Source organism: Chroicocephalus ridibundus, chromosome 9, assembly GCF_963924245.1.
Source record: "Chroicocephalus ridibundus chromosome 9, bChrRid1.1, whole genome shotgun sequence".
NCBI lineage: Eukaryota > Metazoa > Chordata > Aves > Charadriiformes > Laridae > Chroicocephalus > Chroicocephalus ridibundus.
The window spans coordinates 41,491,926-41,515,892 of NC_086292.1; the positions used below are offsets into that span (position 1 = coordinate 41,491,926).

At 52.0% G+C, this 23,967-nt stretch overlaps 2 protein-coding genes across 4 annotated transcripts in view; one reads left to right on the forward strand and one right to left on the reverse strand.

Annotated features, from left to right (window-relative positions):
• The first annotated feature begins 1,041 nt into the window (after window positions 1-1,041).
• Window positions 1,042-5,388, forward strand: HAPLN3 (hyaluronan and proteoglycan link protein 3). Of its 3 annotated transcripts, none has more exons than XM_063346343.1 (5): window positions 1,042-1,116; window positions 2,685-2,838; window positions 3,112-3,483; window positions 4,551-4,853; window positions 5,044-5,388. In XM_063346343.1, the coding sequence occupies exons 2-5, from the start codon at window positions 2,712-2,714 to the stop codon at window positions 5,322-5,324; spliced, it is 1,083 nt and encodes a 360-aa protein (XP_063202413.1). In that variant the 5' UTR covers window positions 1,042-1,116; window positions 2,685-2,711; the 3' UTR covers window positions 5,325-5,388. The 3 variants fall into 3 exon arrangements, with proteins under 3 accessions (XP_063202413.1, XP_063202414.1, XP_063202412.1); XM_063346344.1 differs by having other exon boundaries at window positions 1,050-1,116; window positions 2,682-2,838; XM_063346342.1 differs by lacking the exon at window positions 1,042-1,116 and having other exon boundaries at window positions 2,430-2,838.
• Window positions 5,389-7,081: 1,693 nt separating this feature from the next.
• Window positions 7,082-23,967, reverse strand: part of ACAN (aggrecan) — a 50,829-nt gene continuing 33,943 nt past the window's right edge. The window contains exons 13-21 of the mRNA XM_063346118.1: window positions 23,494-23,935; window positions 23,254-23,433; window positions 22,457-23,193; window positions 13,371-13,484; window positions 10,493-10,651; window positions 9,924-10,006; window positions 9,432-9,576; window positions 8,767-8,949; window positions 7,082-7,293 (exon numbers count right to left, since the gene is read on the reverse strand). Coding sequence (XP_063202188.1) covers window positions 7,205-7,293; window positions 8,767-8,949; window positions 9,432-9,576; window positions 9,924-10,006; window positions 10,493-10,651; window positions 13,371-13,484; window positions 22,457-23,193; window positions 23,254-23,433; window positions 23,494-23,935 — 2,132 coding nt within the window. The 3' untranslated portion in view covers window positions 7,082-7,204. The remainder of the gene's footprint in view (window positions 7,294-8,766; window positions 8,950-9,431; window positions 9,577-9,923; window positions 10,007-10,492; window positions 10,652-13,370; window positions 13,485-22,456; window positions 23,194-23,253; window positions 23,434-23,493; window positions 23,936-23,967) is intronic.

Genomic DNA, 23,967 nt, shown 5'->3' on the forward strand with positions numbered 1-23,967 from the left:
AAGCACGCCGTACTGGGGGGGCCTTCGGGAAGGGGTCCTGGCCCCCTTCAGCCCACAGCCAGCCTCGGTGCAGTTTATTTTTACACGAGTTGTTTTCTTTCCGGCTTGATGCCGTCCTGCGCGGCGGCAAGAGCCGGACCAGGGCCCCTGTGCCTCATTTCCTTGCCATAAAACAACAAAGCGGGGGGCGAAGCGGCGCGCTGGGCTGGGGCGGCGGGTCACCGGGTCAGGGCACACGCTGCTCCCTGGTTCCTCCACGTGCTCAGCCCCACTGGCCACCCCCGGACCGGCATCCCCTGGCCGTGCTGCCCTTCCTGAGGGCTGGGTGTGGGTCTCTCGGAGCCGGGGTTGCGTGTCTGTGTGCCGGTGGGAGCTGGCATGGAGGGCATCGCCCAGGTCTAGGGATAATGCCTCCTCAGATGGGTGCAATTGGGCACCCTGAAGCTTTTTCCCTTGTTTCTGTGCCTCTGCTTTGCCCTCACGGCCTCAAGCAGACCCGGAAGATGCTGAACCCTGAGGCTCAGCTGCCTCCCCTGGACCCCAGAGCAGGCAGGCACTGCTTCCACATCCCGGGCATAGACCACCCTCCACTGCAGCCCTCCTGTCCCGAGCTGCTAGTGCCCACAGTGCTCCTGCCCACATGCGTGCTCAATGTCACCATCGCCTGGGCACCACTGCCAGTCCACCCACTGGGACTTGGGACAAGGGGTGGCTCTCCTCCCCCAGACCTGTGGCTTCACTGGGGCTTTGCATGGCGCATCATGGGGTCCCACCAGCCCTGACTGGGCACCCCGCTGCCCGCCGCTCTGCTCTCCGAGCTGGGGGCAATGCTGGCAGCTGGCACATCACAGATGAGGCACGCAGGCAGCTTGCGGGCAGCGTGCGGGCAGCGTGCGGGCGCATGGCGAGGCCATTGCCTGGGCACGGCAGGCAGGCGGGGGGCCGGGGACACCCACCCCAGCTCTGGGCTGCGAGCAGGGGGTTGGGAAAGGCGTGTGTTTCCCTTTAAGAGGCAGGACCTGGAGCTGCTTCCTCTCAGCCCTGCAAGAGCCCTAAACACAGTGCATCTGCCTGCAGCCTGCCTGCACGCCTGCCTGCAGCCTGCCCGCAACCAGCGTGAGTGGGGCTTGGCTCCGGAGCCGGGGCTGGGGAGGGCTGGCACCCCGGGGTGGTGGGCACACAGCTTGCCGGGGAGGGCAGGGAGGGATGGCATCGCCATGGAGGGTGCCGGGCATCACCCCGGAGGATGCTGGGCATCACCACGGAATGTGCCAGGCATCGCTACGGTGGGTGCTGCAGCACGATGCTGACCGCCATCGCAGTTGAGGATGCCGGGCCCCCCCAGCATGTCACTGCAACGCTGGGCTCTGGGGGGTGGCTAGGCACAGGGGGACCAGAGCTGGTGGCCCCCCAGACTGAGGTGTGAAGCTGCCGGTGCCTCGAGCCCGCCCTGCCAGGCGTGGGCAGCACGTGGCCGTGTGCCTGCCAGGCTCCGGTGCCTGCGGCACCATGCACCGCTGCCACCGGGCTACCGAGGCGGCAGTGGCCATCGAGAGGGTGCACCCCGTGCCCTCCAGCACCGACGCCACGGACCTCAGAGGGTGGCAAGTGTGGGCTGCACCCCACAGGAAGGGGAGCAGGGGCACCGACCGGGGAGGAGAGCCCGGGAATGAGCAACCCATGGTGAGAGCAGCCGGTTGCCCACCCGCGTCCCCAGAGACCACCGCTGTACACCGTGTCGGACCCTGCCGGGGGTGAGCACCCGCTCTGCCACAGCCCCCTGGCCTGGGGCACCTTTGCAGGCACTGGTAAACCTTGTCTAAGCAGGGGGCACGGATGTCAGATCCCTCCCAGGTTTGGAGGGGGGCTACCGGAGGCTTGCCGGGTTCCGGGCCCCCTCTGCCGGCTCCGGGAAAGTTCGCAAGCTGGCAAATACTGCTGCGAGCCACCCTGGGTGAGCCCCATGCAGGGCACCCTTGGTTGCTTGGGGCACCCAGAGCTCGGGACAGCGTGGGTCTCCGGTGCCGTGGGGCAGCCGGGCTTCCCTCCACCCGGAGGACCTGGTTTGGGAGTGAAACGTGTTGCACGGGATCAGCGCCAGCCACATCTGCGGTGCAAAGCGTCTGCCCCGGGTTGGAGCCAGGGGTCCTCCGGCAGGCCGGCTGGGTGCCGCCGCGCTTTGTCCGGTGCCGGGGCAGCGGAGGCAGCCCCAAGCTCTCTCCTCCCCGCCTCGGCTGGGCTACACGCTCGGCTGCCTCTGTAAACCGAGCTTGCGGCTTGCAGCGGGGCTCGGCCACTTCTCTCCCCCCCACACCCTCTACGTGATGTTTTCCCAGTGCTCCCTGTTCAAAGGATGCCCTGGGATCCTGTTTCCCCCGGCTGCCCTGTCCCAGGCTTGGTCTCAGTTTCCCTCTCCGGGCTGGCTGCTCTGTGATCCCCTTGGTGGGACCCCAGGCGGGAGGATGAGGATGGAGGGGACTGGGAGCCCCAGTTGTGGGGCAGGTCTGGGGGTACGGCTCAGGTTGTCTGCGCCCTCCCCTGCGGGCAGGCGAGCCACTCTGCCGGCTATTCCCACTGCTCTCCTTGCATGCCTGTGATGGGGTTTGCCTGCTGCCGTGTGCCAGGAGTGCTGGGGCCCTCCTGGCTATTTTGGGGTGTTACCGCAGACCTTTCCCCCTCAGCAGCTCAGGGTTCAGCCTCGCTCCCCCGCCATGCTGCTGCTCCCGCTGCTTCTGGAGGCCACCCTGCTGCGGCTGGCCAGCGGCTTCCATCGCCCTTTCTACAACGGCTTCTACTACAACCACCTCATGAACGACAAGGGCAACGGGCAGGAGGAAGGTATATCGGGGATTGGCAGGGGTGGAGGTCGGTGCAAGGGCCTGAAGTCCCCCCTTTACCTCTGGGATGTTGCTGGGACCCATCTCCTGGGGGGGATGTGGACCCCAGAGGAGCAGGGGGGGGTGCTCCAGGGATGCTCTGTGAATGCTCATGGGATGCTCAGGGAGAAGAGGTGGCTGGAGGGAGGGAGCAGAGTGTCTGCAGGGAGATATGGGGACACTGCCCAGCCCTGGACCCTGACCCACAGTTCACACCTTCCCTCCCTGTCCCCAGTGGATTACTTCAACGGGGCCAAACTGGTGGTAGAGACCTCCAAAGACCCTGTCTACAGCTCCAATGGCGCCAATGTCACCCTGCCCTGCCACTACCATTACGAACCTGACATGGAGGCCAAGCCCAAGATCCGCATCAAGTGGTCCAAGCTGCGGGATGACTACACCAAGGAGCAGGATGTGCTGGTGGCCATCGGCAAGACTTACATGGCCTTTGGGGACTTCCAGGGCCGTGCTCACCTCCGCCAGGTCAGCCGGCGGGAAGCCTCGCTGGTCATCAGCGATGTGCGCTTGCAGGATGATGGCAAATACCGCTGCGAGGTCATTGATGGGCTGGAGGACGAGAGCGACGTGGTGGACCTCCAGCTGCAAGGTGGGGACCGCCTGAACCCCTGTGCCAAGCCAGTGAGCCTGGCCTTCCCGTGGCACCCTTTCCTTGGGGCAGATCACAAGGCAGGGGCATTGGGGAGTCCAGTCGTGGGCAGAAAGGGGCTGGGGTGCTCAGTGTGATGGGGTGTTTGCTTGGGGTGGTGGCTTGGGGCCATTTGACTGTGGGGACTCAGCAATGAGTAAGCCCAGCGCAGCCTGCCCAGCCGGGATGCTGGGGATGCTACTGTGGAGTCAGAGTTGGGGGTGACCCCGTGGCCGCAGTGTTTCCTGCCTCTTCCCACTCTTCTTCCTCCCATCTGCCTCCTCCTGTCTTCCCGCTGTGCTGCACCATGTGCAGCCGCCCCCTCGCCTCCCAGGTCTGAGTGTCCCCATGAATCTTGTGATGAATCTTGGTGACTGGTCCAACCCCTCTTGCTCACTTGCCATTGAGGACCTGACTCAGTCCCAGCTCCACTGCCAAGCCCAGAGCAGGGGAAAGGTCCCCCTTGCTGGGCCCCTGCCCACCCCCTCAGCCCCTGGCCCCTCCCTCTCATGGTGGCTTGTCCCCTCTGAACCCTGTGACTGTGGTCCATGGTGTTGGTGCACATATTCCCGTGGTCCATCTATCCCCGTGACAGTGTTCCATCCATCTCCATGTTGGTGGTCCAGTGTCCTGGGATCATGGCACATACACCCCCATGATGCTGGTCCTTGTGTCCCTGTTCCTGTAGCTGGTGCATCCCCATGACAATGGTCTGTCTGTCCCCACAGGGGTGGTCCATGCCTCCCTGGGACCATGGTCTGTGTGTCCCCAGGACTGTGGTCCATATGTCCGTGTGCCCATGTGCCCCTGTGCCACCAGATGTCGCTGGCAACTTGCCGCTGGCGGCTGCGTGGGGGGAGCAGCCCTGTCCCTGCCTGCCTGAGCCTCGGGCTGTGCCACCCTGGGGTGGTCCCTGTCGCAGAGCCTGAATTTGGGATGGGTCGGGGACCCCTGTGGCTCCTGCCGGGGCTGGACTCGGGGTGGGTGGGCTGCCTGCGGAGCCGGCTGAGTGCCCCGTCTGCCCCCAGGCATCGTGTTCCCCTACCAGCCTCCCCGCGGGCAGTACAGACTCAACTTCCACGAAGCCGAGCAAGTGTGCCAGGAGCAGGGCGCCATCCTTGCCACCTTCAACCAGCTCTTCCAGGCCTGGACCGAGGGGCTGGACTGGTGCAACGCGGGCTGGCTGGCTGACGGCACCGTGCAGTACCCCATCCGCCTGCCCCGCAAGCCCTGTGGTGGGCTGCACCTCGCCCCGGGCATCCGCAGCTACGGCCCACGCCACCGGCACCTGCACCGCTTTGATGCCTTCTGCTTCTCCTCCGGACTCAGAGGTGGGTGCTGGGCCAGGGGCTGGGGGGTGGGATTCTGGGGAAGGTGCTGTGCCCGATCAGCGGCATCCCATGTCCTCCCTCCCCCTTCGGGCACAGGGCTCAGCCTGGGTGGGGATGCTCCATGCAGGGATGCTCCAGATGGGGATGCTCTGGATGATGCTCAGCACTGATGCTCTCCTCTCCCTCCTAGGAGAGGTTTTCTACCTGGACCACCTGGCCGGGATGACGCTGGAGGAGGCCAAGCAGAGCTGCCAGGATGCGGGGGCTGAGATTGCCCGGGTAGGGCAGCTCTACTCTGCCTGGAAATTCCTGGGGCTGGACCGCTGCAATGCTGGCTGGCTGGCAGATGGCAGCGTCCGCTACCCCATCACAAAGCCCCGGGCCAACTGTGGCCCCGCAGAGCCCGGTGTCCGCAGCTTCGGCTTCCCCAGCAAGGGCAGGTTTGGGGTCTTCTGCTACAAGGAGAGATAAGGAGCTGGGAGTGCTCCTTGGCCGGAGGATGTTTCCAGCCTGACGGTGCCTGGCGTCAGGTGTTTCCTAGGGCTGTTTTGGGGGTGACTGGGGGGGAGGTGGGTTGGAGGGGAGGCTTCTTTTTGTTTTATTTTGTTTCCTTCCTTTATATTTTCCACATCTTGCTGAGCAGCTGGCACACGCAGCTGCTTGGGGCAGTGTGGGACTGTCCCTGGCATGGGCTGTGCATGAGGACAATCCCCATGGGCTGCTGCCACCCCGGCTTGGTCCCTGCTACCCTGTGGGTCGTGGCCCCTTCCCACCGTGGCAGCACGTCTCCAACATCCACCTGCCCTTCCAGGCTGGTCCTGCCCCTCAGCTCGTGGGGCAGGAGTGAGGTGAGCCTGGATTTGGCCAGAGGCAGAGAGTGGGTGTCTCCGTTGCATCCTGGCCCCTCTTCCAGCCCCGTACCCGTCCTGCTGAAGGATACCATTGTGCCTGTCCCTGTGGGAGTGCCAGTGCCTTATCTCCATGCACTCCTTGCCCAGACTCCACTTGAACTCTGGTGCCTTCTTCTTCGAGCATTTGGTTGTGAAAAGATGTATTTTCCTGGACCTCTTTAATAAATCCGTGGAGAAAGCCCTGGAGCGACGTGGCTGTGTCCCCATCTCTGTCCCAGCACGAGAGAGGGGTCTGCCATGGAGAAAGGATTTGGGGATTCCTGGCTTGATACCCAGGACTGTCTCATCCTTGGCTGAGCATCAACTCATCGCTGCTGGCTCAGCACTGCTCCTGCAAGGGTCCCCATGCTCCCTCATTAATGAATGTTAATAAACTCCCTGGGTGTCACGACTGAGAGCTGCAGGGTGAAGCAGTTCCTGCTGGCGATGGGTTTGAGATGGGTTTTGGGCATGTGGGTTAACCCCCTCCCAGGGTGAGAGCTGAACAGGGCGGTGATGTCCCACCCCAGGGGCCTTCTTCGGTTGGGGCTTGGGAACCACCCCCCCAACACCTCCGTTGTCCCCAGGGCTGCACCCTTGGGTGCTGGCTGGGGCTGAGCCCCCTGTTTGGGCTTCCCTTCCTTCCCTGCTGCCTTGCCATGGGAAGAACAACCCCCCCCCGCCCACACAGACACCCCCCTTTCCCCCCAAAAAACCAACGCTGAGAAACTGCCCGTTCCGATTTCACTCTCTTTATTATTTATCATTCTTTCAAAATAGGATATGTTCAAAAATATAAATAGGTGCAGGGAACGCTGGTGCCCCGCACGGTCCCCTGGAAAGAGCACGTCGTCCCGGGATGGGCGTTGAGCCACAGGGGAGGCGGCGGGGAAGCAGAGAGGGGCCGCAGCCCCCAGCGCCCGGGTCCCGGGTCTCAGCATCCCTTCGCCTCCCTCCTCCCACAGCTCCTTCCCCCGCAGCCCCCTCGCCCTCCCCACCCGCCCCGACGTGCTGCAGCAGTAGGAGGATTCTGGAAAAAAAAAATAAAAATAAAATAAAACCCCAAAAGGTGCTGTTCACCCCGGAGATTAAATAACAGAAATAATTACATTGTTCGTGGATAAAATCAGGAAAAAATAATCATCTTTATTATTTAACTTAACCCCCTGCCCTCTGCAAACCCACCCCCCTCCCTGTCCCCGAAGGCACGAAGATAATTGGAACCGGACGGTTAGTAAAAATGCTGAGATCTAATTCACTTTGCTTTGGTGCTTGGAAAAACATTAATTTTTTTTTTTATATATATACACAAAGGTGGGTTTGTCTTTAATATAATTTTTTTTTTCCTTATATGACAAAAAAAGCAACAAGAAGAAGAAGAAGAAATCGACTCTGTTAATATAACTGTTCTGTTAAAAATCTCTCTTTCTCGCTTTCCCCCCGGGTCTCTCTGGCCCCACTCTAATGGGTGGGTCTGTGCACGGCTCTGCCGCTGGGTCTCGACCGGCTCCTGGGGCTCCTCTTGTATAGCCTGCGCTGGTAGTTGGAGGCTGCGGAAGAGGGAGGAGAAGAAAAGGCACCTTGTTAGCAGGAGCCGGGACAGAGACGCTGCTTGTCCCGCGCTGGCCGCCCTGGCCTCCAGTTCCCTGGAAAAACACGGGCAGCCGCAGGCAGCGCTGCCCGGCGGGCGGCTGTGCGTGCCCCGGCGCCAGCCTGCCTGCCCACCGACAATCCTCCCTTCTCTCGTCCCTGCAGCTGGGGTCTGCTTCACCCAGGGGTGAAGGTGCCCAGTGCCTACCAGGAGCCTGGGCAGGAGCATCCTTTCCGTGGATGCTTGTCCCATCCTTTCCCTATGCCCGGCCGGGAGGGCAGCTCTGCTAATGGGGTGGGCATGGGGTCTGCTTCCCCATCGTCCCGCTGTCCTGCCGGTCCCGCCCCCCCCAGTGCCCTGGGACAGGGAGGGAAACTTCCATCAGCAGTGGGATGGGCTCCGGGCACAGGAGGGGAAACAGCCCCGTCTGGCTGGCAGGGACAAGGTTTCTGCCTGATCTTTGCTGCCAGTCTCCCTTGAAGCTGACACCGCTCCGGTGCGATATTTCCATGAGGGTTTTGATGGAAGAGGCAAAAACTGGTCGGGAACAATCTAGGTCTCTTGACCTCTGGTGGTCCATGCCAGGAGCAGCCTGCAGCTCTCTGGATCCACGGCAGAGCCAAGGGAGTCTGTGGCGTGGTCCACACCACACAGACACCTCCTCCATCCCTCCTCCTTCCACCTCCTCCCTGGGGTGGAGGTTTGTCTCTTAAGCCCATATCGACTTTCCCTGGCCGTGGGACTGTTGCTTGAGCTGGAATTGCCCAGCTGGACCAGAACCTGGCAAGGAGGCCACTGGACAGATGTGATTTGGATGAGGCCGATGAAATTATTGGGAAGTTGCAGGCGAGCAGGGACGGGACAGGGGTGTAGGCAGGCCTGGGAGTGGGCTGGGACGCCAGTGGGAGAGGGCTGGCTGCCGCCAGCTGGAGGCCTGACAGGAGAAGGGTCAGGAGCCCAGCCCTGTCCCTTGGCTTAGCTCTGCCGCAGGGCTCCTGTCTGCTCCCCAGGCAGGGGGATGCTGGGGAAGGGCTCGGGAGGACCACAGCTCCCCCATCCTATTCTCTCTGCTGATGCAGGTCGTGCCAAAACTCACCCTTTCAGGAGGCATTTATTTTTCTTTCCTTTCGTTAAGTAGCCTGGGTCTTTGGTAAGATCTCTGTAGCCCTTTCCTGGCTCTGGACCTGCCCCTACCCCTGCCTGGGCTGCCCCTCCAGCCAGCCCCCGTGGTCCACATCTGCTCAGAAGATGCCACCTCCCACGGCCCCATCATGGGGGAGCTTTCAACAAGTCAAGGGGACCAAGATGTCCCCTTCTGTCCGTCTCGGAGCTAACCTGCACCCTGAGATGATAGCCCCCTCATTCCCAGCTGCTTTTCCCCACTGCAGGGATGCATCAGTCCTAACACGAAGGCAAAGGGGACAAGACGTACGGTTTATGCAGGATATCCGCGGCTCCTCCCACTGCCCATTGGGCTGGCACCGGATTGTGGGCACGTGGCGCTGGATGTAGCCTTGGTTGCACTGGTACCGCACCATGGAGTTTATTTCATAGCGGTCCTTCTTCCGGCCAAAGGTCCTGGCGTTCTCCACCACAGGGGGGTCCCCACAGGCCACTGCAGGAGATGGGCAGAGACATGGAGAGCTTGAGGAGTCCTGCCTGTTTGAGCGGGCAGTTCCTGCCTGCCCAGCATGGGCTGGGTATGCACAGCCTCATCACTCCTCCCGCGCATAAAACCTTGAATCCCTTTGAGATTGCCTCTGTCCACAAAATTTAGGGGCGGGAGGATACATCACACCAGCCGCTTGCGTCCATGGGAGGGCATGGACCTGGTGTGCAGGAGTGATGCTGCAGCCAGGGTATGGCTCTGCCTGCAGACGTGAAACCCCATCCTTGGTGGCTCGACCTATTTGTCTACAAGCCCTTGGCAAACTTTCTCCTAGAGCCTTGGCCAACATCTACTGTTACTTCCTTCTACCTCTTTGACCACCCTTTGCAGTGACAAAGCCCACATTCATGTGCACTGGGGGCTCCACTCCAGCCCCACAACCTCTGCCTGGGCCCCCTGTCCTTGCTGGTGCAGTGCAGGGTTCTGACCTGTTCCTTTCTTGCAGGTGAAAGGGAGGTGATAGTTGCAGGGAACGTCGTTCCATTCGCCTTGCTCGTGCCAGATCATCACAACGCAGTCCTCACCCGCCGCAAAGAAGTTATCGGGTTGGTTGGGCCGCCAGTTCTCAAATTGCTGCAGAGAGAGGAAAGCCCTTCTCCTAAGGCTGAGCCCTCCCCTCTCCTACTGTCGTCTTCATCCTTGCTGCTGCCTCACCCATGCATCTCACCATCAGAGACCATGGGTTCCCAGCACTGCTTCTACAGTGGTTATTTCTATTGCGATGGTGCCCAGGAGCTTAGTTGACCATCTTTACTAGAGGCTTGGAAAAACCATGAGCCTTATAAAGTTTAGAGCTGCCTCCACTCAATTCCCAACCCAAGCACTCAGCATGGAACTCATGGGGCTCTTCCCACCCAAGGGAACCTCTTCCTCCCGCCCCAAAAGCCAGTGCCTGCTGGTGGCATGGGCTGCAGACTCACCAAGGAGTGCCCATCGGACCAGCGAAAGTCGTTCTCCACAGCTCTGTCACTGAGGCCGATCCATTGGTAGTCTTGTGCGTGGCCTAGAAGAGTGGAGGAGGAGAGAAGTGTGGGTCGTGGTTCCCCTGCACCTTGTTAAAGTGTTTCTTTGCCATCTCAGCCATCTCTGGCCCTGGACCCTCTGGGACATTGGGCTCCTTCCCAGCCACTAGCCCCTGGTGTCCTTTTTTTCCCTGCATCGTGCTTGTCCATCTCCCTCCCCACTCAACATGGAGCCACCCGCACTGGCACGGGTCACTGCGCTTTTTGCAGCAAGTGAACATCTTGTGAACAAGCCACATCAGCAACCTGGTAAGAGCAAAGATCTGTCCTAGGCAAGAAAGGGCCCTCTTCCGTCTCATGGCCGGACAGCTCTTCCTCTCCCATGCAAGGACGAGGCCTCCTTAAGAAATATCTGAGCACTACTGGGGGAAATTGTGGTTTTTATATAGTTTTGGATACATCTGCCCATAGAGTGAGAGTCCAAAGGATGGACCCTTGCCCAGTCTCAGGCTTCCCTCAGCACTCACTGTTCACAAATTCTTGCTCCTCCGGGGTGATGATACTGCTCAGGTGGGCTTGATGCTGTCGGCATCTGGTCTCTGCATCCATCCAAGTCTCCCGCTCTTCAAAGTGCCTGTAGCAGTGGCCCTGGAACTTGATCCATCCTTCCTCACAGTTTTCCAGGTCTGAAACACACAAAGGAGGGATGAAAAGGAGTTGGTGCACGAGCCTGGAAGTCTTCCAACTCACCTCTTAGCAGCTCATGCTCTCATGGCATAAGACAACACATGTCCACTTCCACTAAAAGGCAAAACCTGACCCTGTTGCCTGTGGGAAACCCTAGGGAAAACAATCAGAAGGCATCCAAGGCACATGCAGAGAGGGCAGCCTGTCTTGAAGACCCCGTGTTTGCAGTAATGTGACCAGTGCTACTAGAAGACGAGAGATACAAACTTATTCCTGAGCAATTCGATCCCCGTGTCGTGTTCCTGGACTTTGTTTTTGAGGAACTGACCAAGCAAGAACCCCTCTCTTCCCACTTGTGCTGGCCTGCTGAGTTTTTTTGCTTTGGAAAGAAACTCCAAAACCTGAATCCAGATGTCCAGAATCAACATGTATATGTTGAAAAGGAAAGAGGGAAGGAGAGCCCAGGTTCAGGTGGTCGCATTGCTTGGTGTGGTTCTGCGGCTTTTGAGGAGAAGCAAGTCTACCAAGGCGGAGGCAGGAACTTACCATGGTGGAGAGACAAAATGAAATCTCAAGGAAAAAGCTTGGAAGCTGCTAGAGAAGTATGAAAATTTCTCAACTTTTCAGAATATCTTTTACCATCTGAGAAACACTGAAGACTTGAACTCATTAATTAAAATAAATGGAACTACAGATGGAGGAGAGCAGAGGCGAATGGAGAAGCCACCAGAAAAGACCTTCAGCAGCTCCCATGCAATGCAACACCACACGTGTGCTCTATGGGACTTAAAGAAACAGAAAAAGAAATGTTTTTAATCTCTGCCTTTCAGATGGCCGATCTACCATCCTTTCTCAGGCACTTGTTCTTGGAGTAGTGGGCTTTCATAAGTCTTCATGCCTCTCTCCCCTTCCATTAAGGGTTTCTGTACTCAGTTTCTTTCTTCTGTTGTTAAACTTGGTAGGTCAAAGCGCTTGTCACCTTCAGTCACACTAGTTCCTCCTAATCCACTGTTCTGGTGTTCTTCCAGCTGGAGATTGCAGATACTTTGTTGGGAGGGTTGGTAGTTAGTTGAGGCATTAGAAATGTTTTCCACTTTCTTCAGCAGTTCAAATGGATTATCTGTAAGTAGCTGAAGCTCTAAGGATTCTTGGTCTTTCCAGGCCGATCACAAAGCAGAGAACATGCTTTTGAGATTTAAGACTTCTGAGATTTAAGACTTCTTTCCAGAAGCTTCAACACCACCCCTTGTAATCACAGCCTGGGGATGGGACAGCACATGGCACGGAACATCAGCAGGACATTTCTTAGGAGAAAAGCCACTCTTTCTTACATAGCTGTTACTTATGGGGAAATACGACAACAATCGTTTTGGAAAAGAATGACAGAAATCTTGTTCCCCAGTAGGGACACTGTTGAGGTGGGAAGAAGGAGTGGCTGTGTGCACAGATGGCAGAGCTCAACTATGGTGTGCTGTTGTCCTTGGAGACCAACAGAAAGGGTGGTCTGCCTCATGGGAATAATGAAGATCTACATTCCCCACTGAATTCAGGCACTGGCTTCCTCCTGCATCTCCCAGGCTATAACCCCCAGGCATCATGAGCCCACAAATAAGAGAAGAGAGGAAACTAAGTCTGGCTTCGACCAAACAAAATCATAAGCAGCCGCAGGGTAGAAAGTCTCTTGTTGGTTTACAGGGATCTTCAACAACAGGTAGCAGGGATGGATAAATCCGGGGCTGATTAGGTGGCATTAGGAAAGTGACGATAAGAGAGCACAATTCCTGCCCAGACGTTCCAATGATCCTGAGCTTTCTTCTTACGGTCTATTCCGTATGTTCATATGGGAAGCAGAAAGAGAGATGCAGAGAAAGGGCAGGGGAAAACCCAATATATATTATCATTACTCATGCCGAGGTGAAGAAGACACTGCAACCTTATTTCTCTTTTGTTTGAGCACGGCAGGAAAGCTTCCCCTCAGATAAGCTGATAAAAGTTTGGACTTTGATCAGCTTTAAGAAAAAAAAACCACCTTCTTTTTCTTTCCTTGTAGAAACAAAAAGAAGTATTAGTGCAGCTCAGAGTACCTAATTTTGATGGAAAAATAGGTCACTTCATGTTTTCTCAAAGATATACGTTCCCTGCTGATTTTGCGACAGGAGACCACATTGAAGAGGTGACAAAAGTGTCATGCTGTGTCAAATCGGTGGAAATTCCTGGAGTGAACAAGGCTTCTCTCAGCTGCATCTTCACAGAGAGAAACACAATCATTTTTCATGGCTCAGTTGAAGCATCCTTCCATGAAATTCCAGTCCAGCAGAGAAAGTTTGCCTGGGGTGAAGATGTACTTAGATGTTTTCCTACTGTTACAGATGAACAGAAAGACCCTTGACCCAAAGAGACAGTGACTTCTGTGATCAACATTGTTATGATCTGTATGGAGCTTCACCAGAGAAACTTAAAAAAGAAAAAGTTGAAGAAGAGACCAGAAACTCCTGCTTAGGAATCTTAGATGACATGGTGCTGCGATGAACAAACTAGTCAAAATATATAAGCAAAAGTCTCAAAGCTTTTCCCTAGTATATTTTAAGCTGCTATTAGAGGTTAGCTTACTGAGATGAGGACTGATGGGAGCACTTGGGATCAGCTTTTTGGTGGGGTAGGGTGGGAACAAGGTAGTGCAGCAGTTAGTAAGATTAGCTGAAGCCGGGTAGGCCGTACCGATCTCACACAGGTCCCCTCCGTAGCTGGGAAGGCATAAGCATTTGAAAGAGTCGATGCCATCAACGCAGGTAGCTCCATTCAGACAGGGGCTTGAGTGGCACTCATCAGTGTCTGCAAGAAATCAAGGGCTTCCATTAGGGCTCTGGGCAGACAACTCCACCAACAGGAGAATTTGTTTCCTTGCTTTTTTAGGAGGGAATATCAGTTGTTCTAGGGGAACTTGGGAGTTGCTAGGGTCTGATTTTAAACCATACTGCCACTGCTGCTGCTGGAAGAATGAAGGCAAGAGACCCAACCCACCCTACAAGGAAGGCATTGATTTTCTGTCACTTGATGGTTGAACACCGCTCTGAAGATATCAGTACAAGCTCAGAAAGATGTATCCAATACGCAACACTCAGTGTCTTTGGCAGCTGTGGTAACTCTTCCTTGTCTGCTGTCTCTGCCTGATGCAGAGATGCAGAAACATGCAAACTTGTGTCTGTGTCTCCACCAGCGGTGGGTCTATGAGGAAGAACGTGGAATTCTCATAAGTGATGGAAACATCCTGAAATAGATCCCTATCTCCTAACCGGCCTTCCTGCTTGACGGTGCTCACTACTAGTTTCTTCCTAACCATAACTTATATGGAATCCTGGGACAAGAAATCTCTTCTCAATGAAGATGAAGAGAATGCAGAGAAGAAAAGAAGTGGTTTCAAAGGTGGTTCAGAGTGCCTCAACCTTTTTCCTTTGAGGATCTTAGGCCTAGCTTTGGGTGCGTCTTCCTTCGTGAAGAATACTGGAGTGCACTGCCATTTTCTTCAGACCTGTCCCCACTATGTGCTCTCTTGCTTGTGATGGGGCTGGAAGAAGCTGGTACGTCTTTTTCAGCTGTGGATTCTCTCTTGGTGGAGAAAGCTCCTCTCAGTTTCCCATCTAGATAGAGCAGCCCTTCAGATCCTTTTTGCTTTAATGGAGTTGAGAAGAGAACTTGGTATGTGAAGAGTTTGGCGCTCAACTTTCTAATGTTTCTCAATTTGCTAATTAGCACAAGTCTGGGTAGTATATACTACCATTTGGTAGCACTTCCATCCTCTGTCATCTTGGGGCAGAAGGAAGGAAGTATAGATGCTCCAAAGAAGGCCACAGGTAGCCAGTTTGTGTCTATATATTGTAAAATCTATCTTGTGCTGTAAGTAAAAGCTCTTCTCCCAGTATGTTTCCAGACTGAGCCTTAATCCTACTTATTGAGCTTTGGAATCAGAAGACGAGTCATTCAGAATGGAAAGATTTCAGAGATGTTCAACTCAGAAACAAGGAGGAAGACTGAGGAAGAAAGCGGGAGCACATCCATGCAGGTTAGGTTAAAAGATGACTGGTTAGATCCTCATGTGAGACGTTTCTCTCTTTCACACTCAGAAGAAATCTAAGGCTTTAAAAGTGCTGACTGACACTCCATGGTCTTCTTGTGGATGAGAGGGGTTAGTGAGGAAACATTCAAAGACAATAGACATGCTGGCTATGGAAATACCAGAACAACTCCCCAAGGTCTGTTCATCTTCTGGTTGGGGTATATTTGGTTGGATATTGTCTCCCTGCAGAACCACGGCCCAGCTGCTCAGTGTCCCCGGACATATGAGAGCAGATGCGTCTTATACTGTGTGTGACTGTCTAGTTGCTCGGTGGCCAACATTTGATCCGTCAACTAAAAGTTGACGTGTTCTGTAATACGCCTAAGTGATGGAGAAAATTCTTTCTGACCTTGGATCGTAAATCCATTTGTGCTTTGGAGCATGAAGATTGTCATTTTAGTGTAGGCCGTACCACTGTGAGCAATGCAATTATTCCTCAGGTGTCTGATGAGTCTTTTACTCCAGTTTTGCAGTTCTTCTCCGAGGATTTTTTTCCTCTGGATTGCCCTTCTAAATGCTCATGAATGCTTTCTGGATTTCTTTGTTCACAGCAACATGAAGAGAATTCCTATTCTGTGACACTTAGAGACTTTCTGAACAAAATGGGGGTCATGGGCCTGGTAGAAGAAAGGAGCTGAACTTGGCTGACTATTGCTCATTAGTCACACTTGGAGTTCCTGGGAGATAGAGAGGATAAAGGAAAATGAGATATCCTGAGGGATGATTGTAACTCTAGAGGCCCCTTGGGCTTCCCAACAGCAGTGGCAGCAGAAGTTCATGTTGATTCCCATGGGCTCCAGCTGAACAAGTAAGGCAAGGCTCTCCTTTGTCAGTTATGCTCCATGAAGTGGAAAGCATGCTGCAGAAGTGGGAACAAAGCACATATGACAGCTAAAGCAGAACATTTAGCAGGCCATAACGAGTCTTCAGCTGTCTTCAGCCACGTGGACCAAAACTTGGCATGTCCAAGATCTCTTCTGAGATGCAGGAGACCGGCTGTGAGTTGCCGTCTCTGGTCTTGGAGAAGGAGGGAGCAGGCACACACGTGCAAAGTCATTGCCACAAATTTACAGCTGGGAAATAACACCGGAACAGAATTTCCTTTTACAGCTATTGCATATAATACGATTGTACATATTATATATTCTGTAAAAACAAATCTCTGCACATAATATATATGTTATATATCTCTCCATACAGATACATATATATTTTTACGTATGACACATAGATAAAGGGTATGTACGCGTAGGTAGCGTTGGAAAAAAAATACAAGTGAGAGACAGACAGATTTCCTTCCCAGAAGCATGCTGCAAATGGCTGGAGAGAAGATGTTTTAAACACATGATGATCATAAACACCAAGCTCCCCCTTCAGCCCATTGGGCTGTTGGGGCAGGGACACCGTCTCCATCTGGATGTAGAATCCCGTCACCAAGCTGACACCAGGAAACTCAAACGTATCCGCCGGGTTGGAGGAAGCATTGCTGATTATGGTCCTCCCAGAAAACCTGGGTCTTGGAGGTCTTTGAGAAAAGTAAGTTCTAAACGGTAAAACTGGCAGCGATGTTGTCTCTGGAAACCGTGGCAAATCGGTTTGTGGGTGTTTCTAATATATCGCGACTAAGCCATTGGATTTATGGGAGGTGAGAACTCCAGTCATAAAATAAAATAAAATCCCATCCATCACGCAACGCTTGGCTGTTTTCTTCATAACCTTTTATATACCATAAATGTGTCCACTTCCACAGAGTTTAGAGCTAGGTGAGGTTAGTAAATCACTGCACACCTCTTCAGGCAGCTGAAAAGCTTGCGACACGATAGATGTGCCAGCTCTGCTCAGCCCGGAGCGACCCCCCGCTTCCACGGCACCGGCTGCCAGGTACCTTGACACCCAAGGGTCTTACGCAGACGCGAGCTATTTATTTGCTTGGGTGAGCAGTCATGCAAAAAGTCGGCTCCGCTTTGAGATGCGGCTCAAGTGCTTATCAACCGACAAGAAGACAAGACTACTGCTATTATTGCCCAGCGCTAACAAAGGACAAGCGATGCGGCATGGGATGCAGAACAGAGGCAGCCTTCGCTTTCAAGGCTTCAGCTCTGAAACAAAGGCGGGGGGGGGGGGGGAGAAAATGCCTTGTGGTGCCAAAGAATAGGAAGCCCATTTAGAACATATTATTAACTCACTTCTGGAGGATAATGCAAAATCAGCAGCTCTTTAGAAGACTTTTCCTACTGCAGTTAATATTGCCCAGAAGTTGCAAAAGATTATTCAAATCTATTGTCACAACAATTTCTATTTTTTGCTGCTAACGGGACCTACGGTCGAACTTCTAGATTTTTATTTTTTTTTTAAATAAAACAATTAAAACAAAATATCCAATGTAAACAGGGTCTTGCATCTGGAAGATGTAAACTGTTGGCTGGAGAAAGTAAAGGGGAGTTACATAGCTACAATGCAAACTTCGAATTTGTTTCACCATTTTCTTCCTAAGATTTCTTTTACATTGCCAGATACATACTATATTTAGTCGGAATTATTTTCTTTTGGTGCAACTGAACACAACATCAGTATTCTCCCAATGCCTTTGAAAACAATTTGCTGCACTAGATCATGGAAACTGGAAAGAGAAATCCTTTAGAAATGAAAGAGAAATAGATTGGTCCTGGTTTAGCTCAGAAGGCAAACGGCATGCAAAAATGAACACACAGTGTCAGTGGTGAGAAGGAAATGCTTTTAAAATCCTCCATCCCAAGCTAAGAATACAATACTAGAAACAGTCCTGACACTTTTTAAAGTAATAAATACAGTCTGTGCATTTCTCTCAATGGCAGCCTGTATGGAAGATGAGCAAGGACACCCGTTGAAAAGGTCAGCTTTGTGCTTGAAACACCTACTAAGGAGACGCAGCTTGTGACCAGAGAGGATGCCATCGCCCGAGCCCTGAAAAAACTGTGTAGTTTTCCTGAAGCTGTAAGTGACCGGTTTAGAAATATACACCAGGATTTAAACTCCTGTTTTTATTCTGCAGAGAGGAAAAGGTAAGACTGAAAGGCAAGACATTTTCTGGATGTCCAACAGTCCCTGTTGTGCCCCTCACCCTTTCTTCGTAAAAAAATGCTCCTCCTTGCTCCTCGTAAGTGCAATTATCCAAACAGGGACCCAGAGACCAGCTAGATAATTATCTTCTAGAGATTGAGGAAAAAAAAATCCAGGTACAAATTAAATTTGCTTTTCAGAGACTCCTGGGAAGTTTGAACTGCTGATCTGATAGCTCAAACAGGGAAGGAAAACATCGGAGCAATTGTGGGGTGACTCCTGCAAGAAAAGAATAGGAGTCGGGGAAAACAGTTCTCACATTTTAAGTAAAATACTAGCATTGAACTGAATCACATCAGCTGGTGACTTATGATGAGCACTGAAGTCATTAAAATAATTAACTACAATAATTAAACCAAAGCCGCCACGCAGGAGAAGCAGCAGATATTGCTACAGCCTTAAAAAGCTATATTCATCTAGAGAACAGCAAGTTTCCAGGGGAACCTGTTGATCTGCTGGGACCTTTGATTTGTCCAACGCTCTCATGGAAGGAGAGCTCAGGAAATTTGGACATCTCTGCCTCCAAAATATTATGTGTAGAACAAAACTGACATGTATATAACAGTAGTCCAGGACTGTAGGTTGCCTCTTCAGAGAAAGGTTTTAATGAAGCTAATAAACTTCTGATGCAAAATAGACAGCATATCCAGGAGACATCAAATCATCTGGTCAGCCGCAAACGGTCTGTGCTTTTGCTTGTCTCTCAGCCAGGATTGGTACCTCCATCTCCTTCTTGAGAGCAAGCATACACCTCATTCTACATTAGGTGAAAAATTATGAATCGGGTGAATTTTTCTAGACTTCTTTTCTTCTGGGTTGATCTTCTCTGGACCAACAAAACTCTATTCATTGGACTTCGAAGGCATTAGGAATGAGGAAAGCCCATCAAGACCTTTCCTTATTTGGATTCTAACCTTCAGCTGTGTTGGGGCCATAGGCAGCAAACTTCATGAACTCATTTCACCAGAGAGAAGCAAAACTTAACATAAATAGCTGCCATTTCAGCACATTTCTCTTTTTTCCCCCAGCTAAAGTGAAGTGTTTAAGTCATTGACTGGTCAGAGTGCTCCAAACCACAGCCTTTCACTGAAGCGCCAGCATGCTTTTTTCAGCTAATAATTATTTGTCTTCAAATGTTACCCGAAGCAAAAAAGACCCGCTGAGTTGGCAAAACTCTGGCTGAAGACGCCAAGCCTATGGACAATTCTTCAAGCTTGCGGGGTTCCTGTCCTCGTGGAGGAATCAAACTGCTGACTAAAGACATGTGCACGCACAGCCTTCAATTTGGTTAAATACTCAAAAATACTGGCACTCCAAGCGTTAATCGTTGGTCTTCTTGTGCTTCTGGCTCTGGCTTTTAGAGAGAAGGAGAGGCTATAGCAGAGCAGAAAAATATAATTCTTTGTAAATCATCCCACTAAAAAGACTGTTGGATCTAACTGGAACCCTTCAACAACAGGACAAGAGGGCAACAGCCACATGCCTCCCTGCTCCTCACTCTGAGCTCCTTCTGTAAGCTGAATGAGCCTCACCCGTGCTTTAACGTTCGTAAAAATTGATTGCACTTAATGGGCATCAATTACATCCTACAAACTCTGAGGCACGAGGTGCAGATATTAGAACTGATCTTTTTGTGAGAGCTAAATTTCAACACTGGAAAGCTTCAGGTAAAAAAGCAGCCACAACATGGGAAATAGCATTTTGGGTTCCAGCCTATGGTTCTTCCTTGTAGACTTTCCATGTTCACAATCCCCAGAGCACTGTAAAGAGTAACGACCCAAAAAAGGAAATCTGTGGTTATTTTTCCTTTTTATTTTTCTTCTTTTGTCATGACTTTGCTCTAACTCTCTAGAATAAGTTTGCCTTGTTGCAGAGGCATTGCATGTTCATGATCAACACACTTTCTTTCCACCTGGATGAGCTTCCTTCAGACCCTGACCAGGACTGCCTTTAACCCTATAGGGACACTGTAGTAAAGAAGCTTACCAATGGAAAGAGAAGTTTTACCCTAGAGTATCCCTGGTGGGAAAACCAGTCACGCACGTGTACTGCACGTGTACAGCCCACCTCTAGTTTATAAAGAGTCTACAATTAAACTTCATGCAGTCGTCGCTTACCTCTCCCTGTCACCTGCTAAGAAACCCCAGCTGCTACGTCGTCATCTCTGTGACTTGCAAATACACAACACGTTCCAATTTCAGAACATTTTTCAAGCTTCTTCACACATGAGCTGCCGAACACATGGTTTTCTTTCAAAATACTTCACAAGAATGTTGGCTAACAAACGCTCCGAGGAATCTGGCAATCGCCTTGTGGGTAATTTATAAAAAGAAAAAGCAGTGAAATAAAACCATACTTTGGGGCCAATATGTTTTTTTAATTTTTTTTCTTTTTTTTTTTTTTTTCTGAGCCTCACTGGCTAGTTTCCTTCCTTTCCCTCAACCCTGCCTTTGCTGGCTTGTTTTTATCTCCAGGCTTGGACGTGGCAGCGAGCATGGCCCAAAAGTAGAGCCCATTAGGTGTGGAAGGAGGTCTTTTGGGTGCGTAACCCCTGCAGCACCCTGCCCATCCACAGATGCTGTGCCAGGCTGGACCAGTGCTGCAGGAACAACCCCACCGAGTTGCCCTCACCCACTCCTGCAGCACCCGCTGTGCTCAGCAGAGACAGGCAGGACCTCAAACGTGTTACAGGTAGGACTGAACAAAGGTTTGTGATTACCTGTTTTCTCAGAGGGAGAGAATTGACGCAGAGGGAAATGCAGTGACTCATTCGAAACACTTTGGGGATGGAAATGATGTTAGAAACCAGGCTGAGCTTCACAAAGCCCTGCACTTACAGACTCCTAAGGGGTCCAGAGCTATCTATGCTGAATGGTGTAAATTAACCAAAAAGAAGCAGTTCAGGAGGTAATGTGGGAAGGGGCTGGAATTAATGTTACTTTTGCTAGAAGGAACTGAGCAAATCTCTTTGCACATACGTTTTGTACCATATATAAGCAACACGTCCTACACAAACGTGCAGCCCATTGAGAACTGACCATATGTAGGACCTTCATACAACAGCACAAGGATTGATGGTTTTGAAAAGGGGCTTGTCCCCGGAGCCTGCTCCTGATTGCAGCAAACTGAAACCAAGCTGTGGCCAGGGATGTCGTGGGACACCTTGTATTACCGGCATTGGGCTCCTCCCTTGGCCAAGAAGCAGCCACCAGCAAGCGCAACAATGTCCCATCTCATTTTCTTCTCATTGTAGTATCCTAATGCCTCCATGGCATGTGAACACTGCTCAGGGGATGCTCATCAGAAAGCTAGCGGAGTGTTTTCACCATAAATGGTTACTCAGATTTAAATATTGTGTCTGTTTATACTTGGCAGCGAGGGATCCTACCAAAGACAGAGCGCTAAAACACCAAAAAGGGACAGGATGGGAGGAAGGGCATTTATCAGCAGAGCTGACAAAAGGTAGCGATGCTCTGAGCGTCGTCTCACACATTTATCCCATTCTAGCTGCAAAGAACACCATGAGATACAGACCAGAGGGCGATCATGCTCTGTGCCAAAGGGAGTGGAGCAGTTTGCCCCATCCAAACACTGCTCTCGGCACGGGTGATGCTGGTAGGAGAGATTTTTGTCCCCAAGCTGTCTTGCTTTGCCTCTTACCCCTTGGCACTGCAAAGCTGCTGATGGCCAGCCTCCCGCTCTGGAGCAAACGCGATGGAACGCTCAGGAATACAGGCAGCAAGTCAACGCATCACGGAAAGAGAAACAAAACAGGGCAGAGACTTGCAGCCTGTCTTATCCAACTTCTCAGCTGCATTCACTAGCCAGGGTGGAAGTCTCTGGCGGGTGGAGATGTCCTTGCTCTTGTTTCCACATGAGAAGAAAATGTTTTCTCTGTGCTATAGCAATGGCTAAGAGCAATTTAAGAGGGGGCGTCAATGTTCTAGTGCCTTCCCCAGCTATATCACACCCAGGAGCCTGGTCACCGCGGCTCTCAATGACCATTCACAGAATACTCTTTTTTTGAGCCCCCACCTCCGGCAGTGCAGAGGGGTGGTCTCACCTACATCTCAGCAATCACCCACGTACCCCGGGGGGCACAAGAAGGTGATGCCCCTGTCATGTTTCTGGCAAGTGCCAGTTTCGCTGGGCTGCTCCTCAAGGCTGGGGTGCAGCCGTGTCCACCAGGAGTGGCTGATGCCGACTGCTATGGTGCAGTGGGGGAAGGCCAGATATGCATCTCCTGGTGCTTCCCTTGAACTGGTTCTCTGCTGCTCTCCACAGGGGCGTGTAATTGCTGTGGGCAGGCAGGAGGGAGGTCCAGGAGGCTTCTGGGGATGGAGTTATGCTAACCGGATAATTGCATTATCTGTCCAAACACAGACTATCATTTGTTAAGACAGAAGCTATTGAACATGACCTGTGGAAAACCCCACGTGTTTATGGTTTCCCACCATAGTAACATTTTGCTCAAACCTGCTTCTGTCTCAATGTTCTCTGCTGCAGAAGAAGTAAAATGCGACAGCTATGCCCCCTCCCTCCCTTACCCCCCATAGCAAGTTCCCTTCCATATAAGAAGAAGACACGGTACCTTCTGTAGTGGGTCCTAATGCATCTATTGCTTCTTGTGAAACTTGAGGCAGGGCAGCAGTAGTGGTGGCCAGCAGATGAGGGTTGTCTAGAACAACAGCTGTCTCCATCTCTTGTCCTGACACTGCGGGAGGGGAGGGCTCTATTTCGAGCTGAGCCTCTTCAGGGTTCCTGGGTCCCTGTGTTGGTTCAACATCTGGAGTGCTGGTACTAATTACAATGTCTGGGACAGAGGTTTCCCCTGAAACGCCTGCAGCTGAGTATGTCACAGCTCCATATGTTGCGTCAGGAATTTCCTTCTCCTCGGGAGCACCAGAGGGCTCACCACTGGCCAAAGATGTGGCAGCTGTTTCGAGGTTAGCAGCAGGCAACACGGATGCTTCTCCACTGATTTCGTGGGCTGTGGATGTTTCTATGCTGAATTCTGGAAATGCAGATGTTTCCCCACCAGTTTCATGGGCTGTGGATGTTTCTATGCTGATTTCGGGAAATGCAGATGTTTCACCCCGGGCTTCTTGACTTGTGGATGTTTCTATTCTAATTTCAGGAAACGCAGAAGTTTCCCCACTTACTTCTTGAACTGTGGATGTTTCTATGGTAATTTCGGGATAGGCAGATGTTTCACCCCTGGCTTCTTGACTTGTTGGTGTTTCTATGCTAATCCCAGGAAATGCAGAAGTTTCCCCACTTACTTCTTGAACTGTGGATGTTTCTATGGTAATTTCGGGATAGGCAGATGTTTCACCCCTGGCTTCTTGACTTGTTGGTGTTTCTATGCTAATCCCAGGAAATGCAGATGTCTCACCTCGGGCTTCTTGACTTGTGGATGTTTCTATTCTAATTTCAGGAAATGCAGATGTTTCCCCACTGATTTCGTGGACTGTTGAAGTTTCTATGCTAATTTCAGGAAAGGCAGAAGTTTCCCCACTGATTTCGTGGACCGTCGAAGTTTCTATGCTAATTTCGGGAAATGCAGATGTTTCCCCACTGGTTTCATGGACTGTGGATGTTTCTATGCTAATTTCAGGATAGCCAGATGTTTCACCCCGGGCTTCTTGATTTGTGGATGTTTCTATTCTAATTTCAGGAAATGCAGAACTTTCTCCACTTATTTCACGGACTGTTGAAGTTTCTATGCTGATTTCAGGAAAAGCAGAAGTTTCTCCACTGATTTCATGGACTGCTGAAGTTTCTATGCTAATTTCAGGAAAGGCAGATGTTTCTCCACTGGTTTCATGGACTGTGGATGTTTCTATGCTAATTTCAGGATAGCCAGATATTTCACCCCTGGCCTCTTGACTTGTGAATGTCTCTATTCTAATTTCAGGAAATGCAGACGTTTCCCCACTGATGTCTTGACTTGTGGATGTTTCTATTCTAATTTCAGGAAATGCAGATGTTTCCCCACTGCTTTCTTGTATTGTGGATGTTTCTGTGCTACTTTCAGGAAACGCAGAAGTTTCCCCACTTATTTCTTGAACTGTAGATGTTTCTATGATAATTTCAGGATAG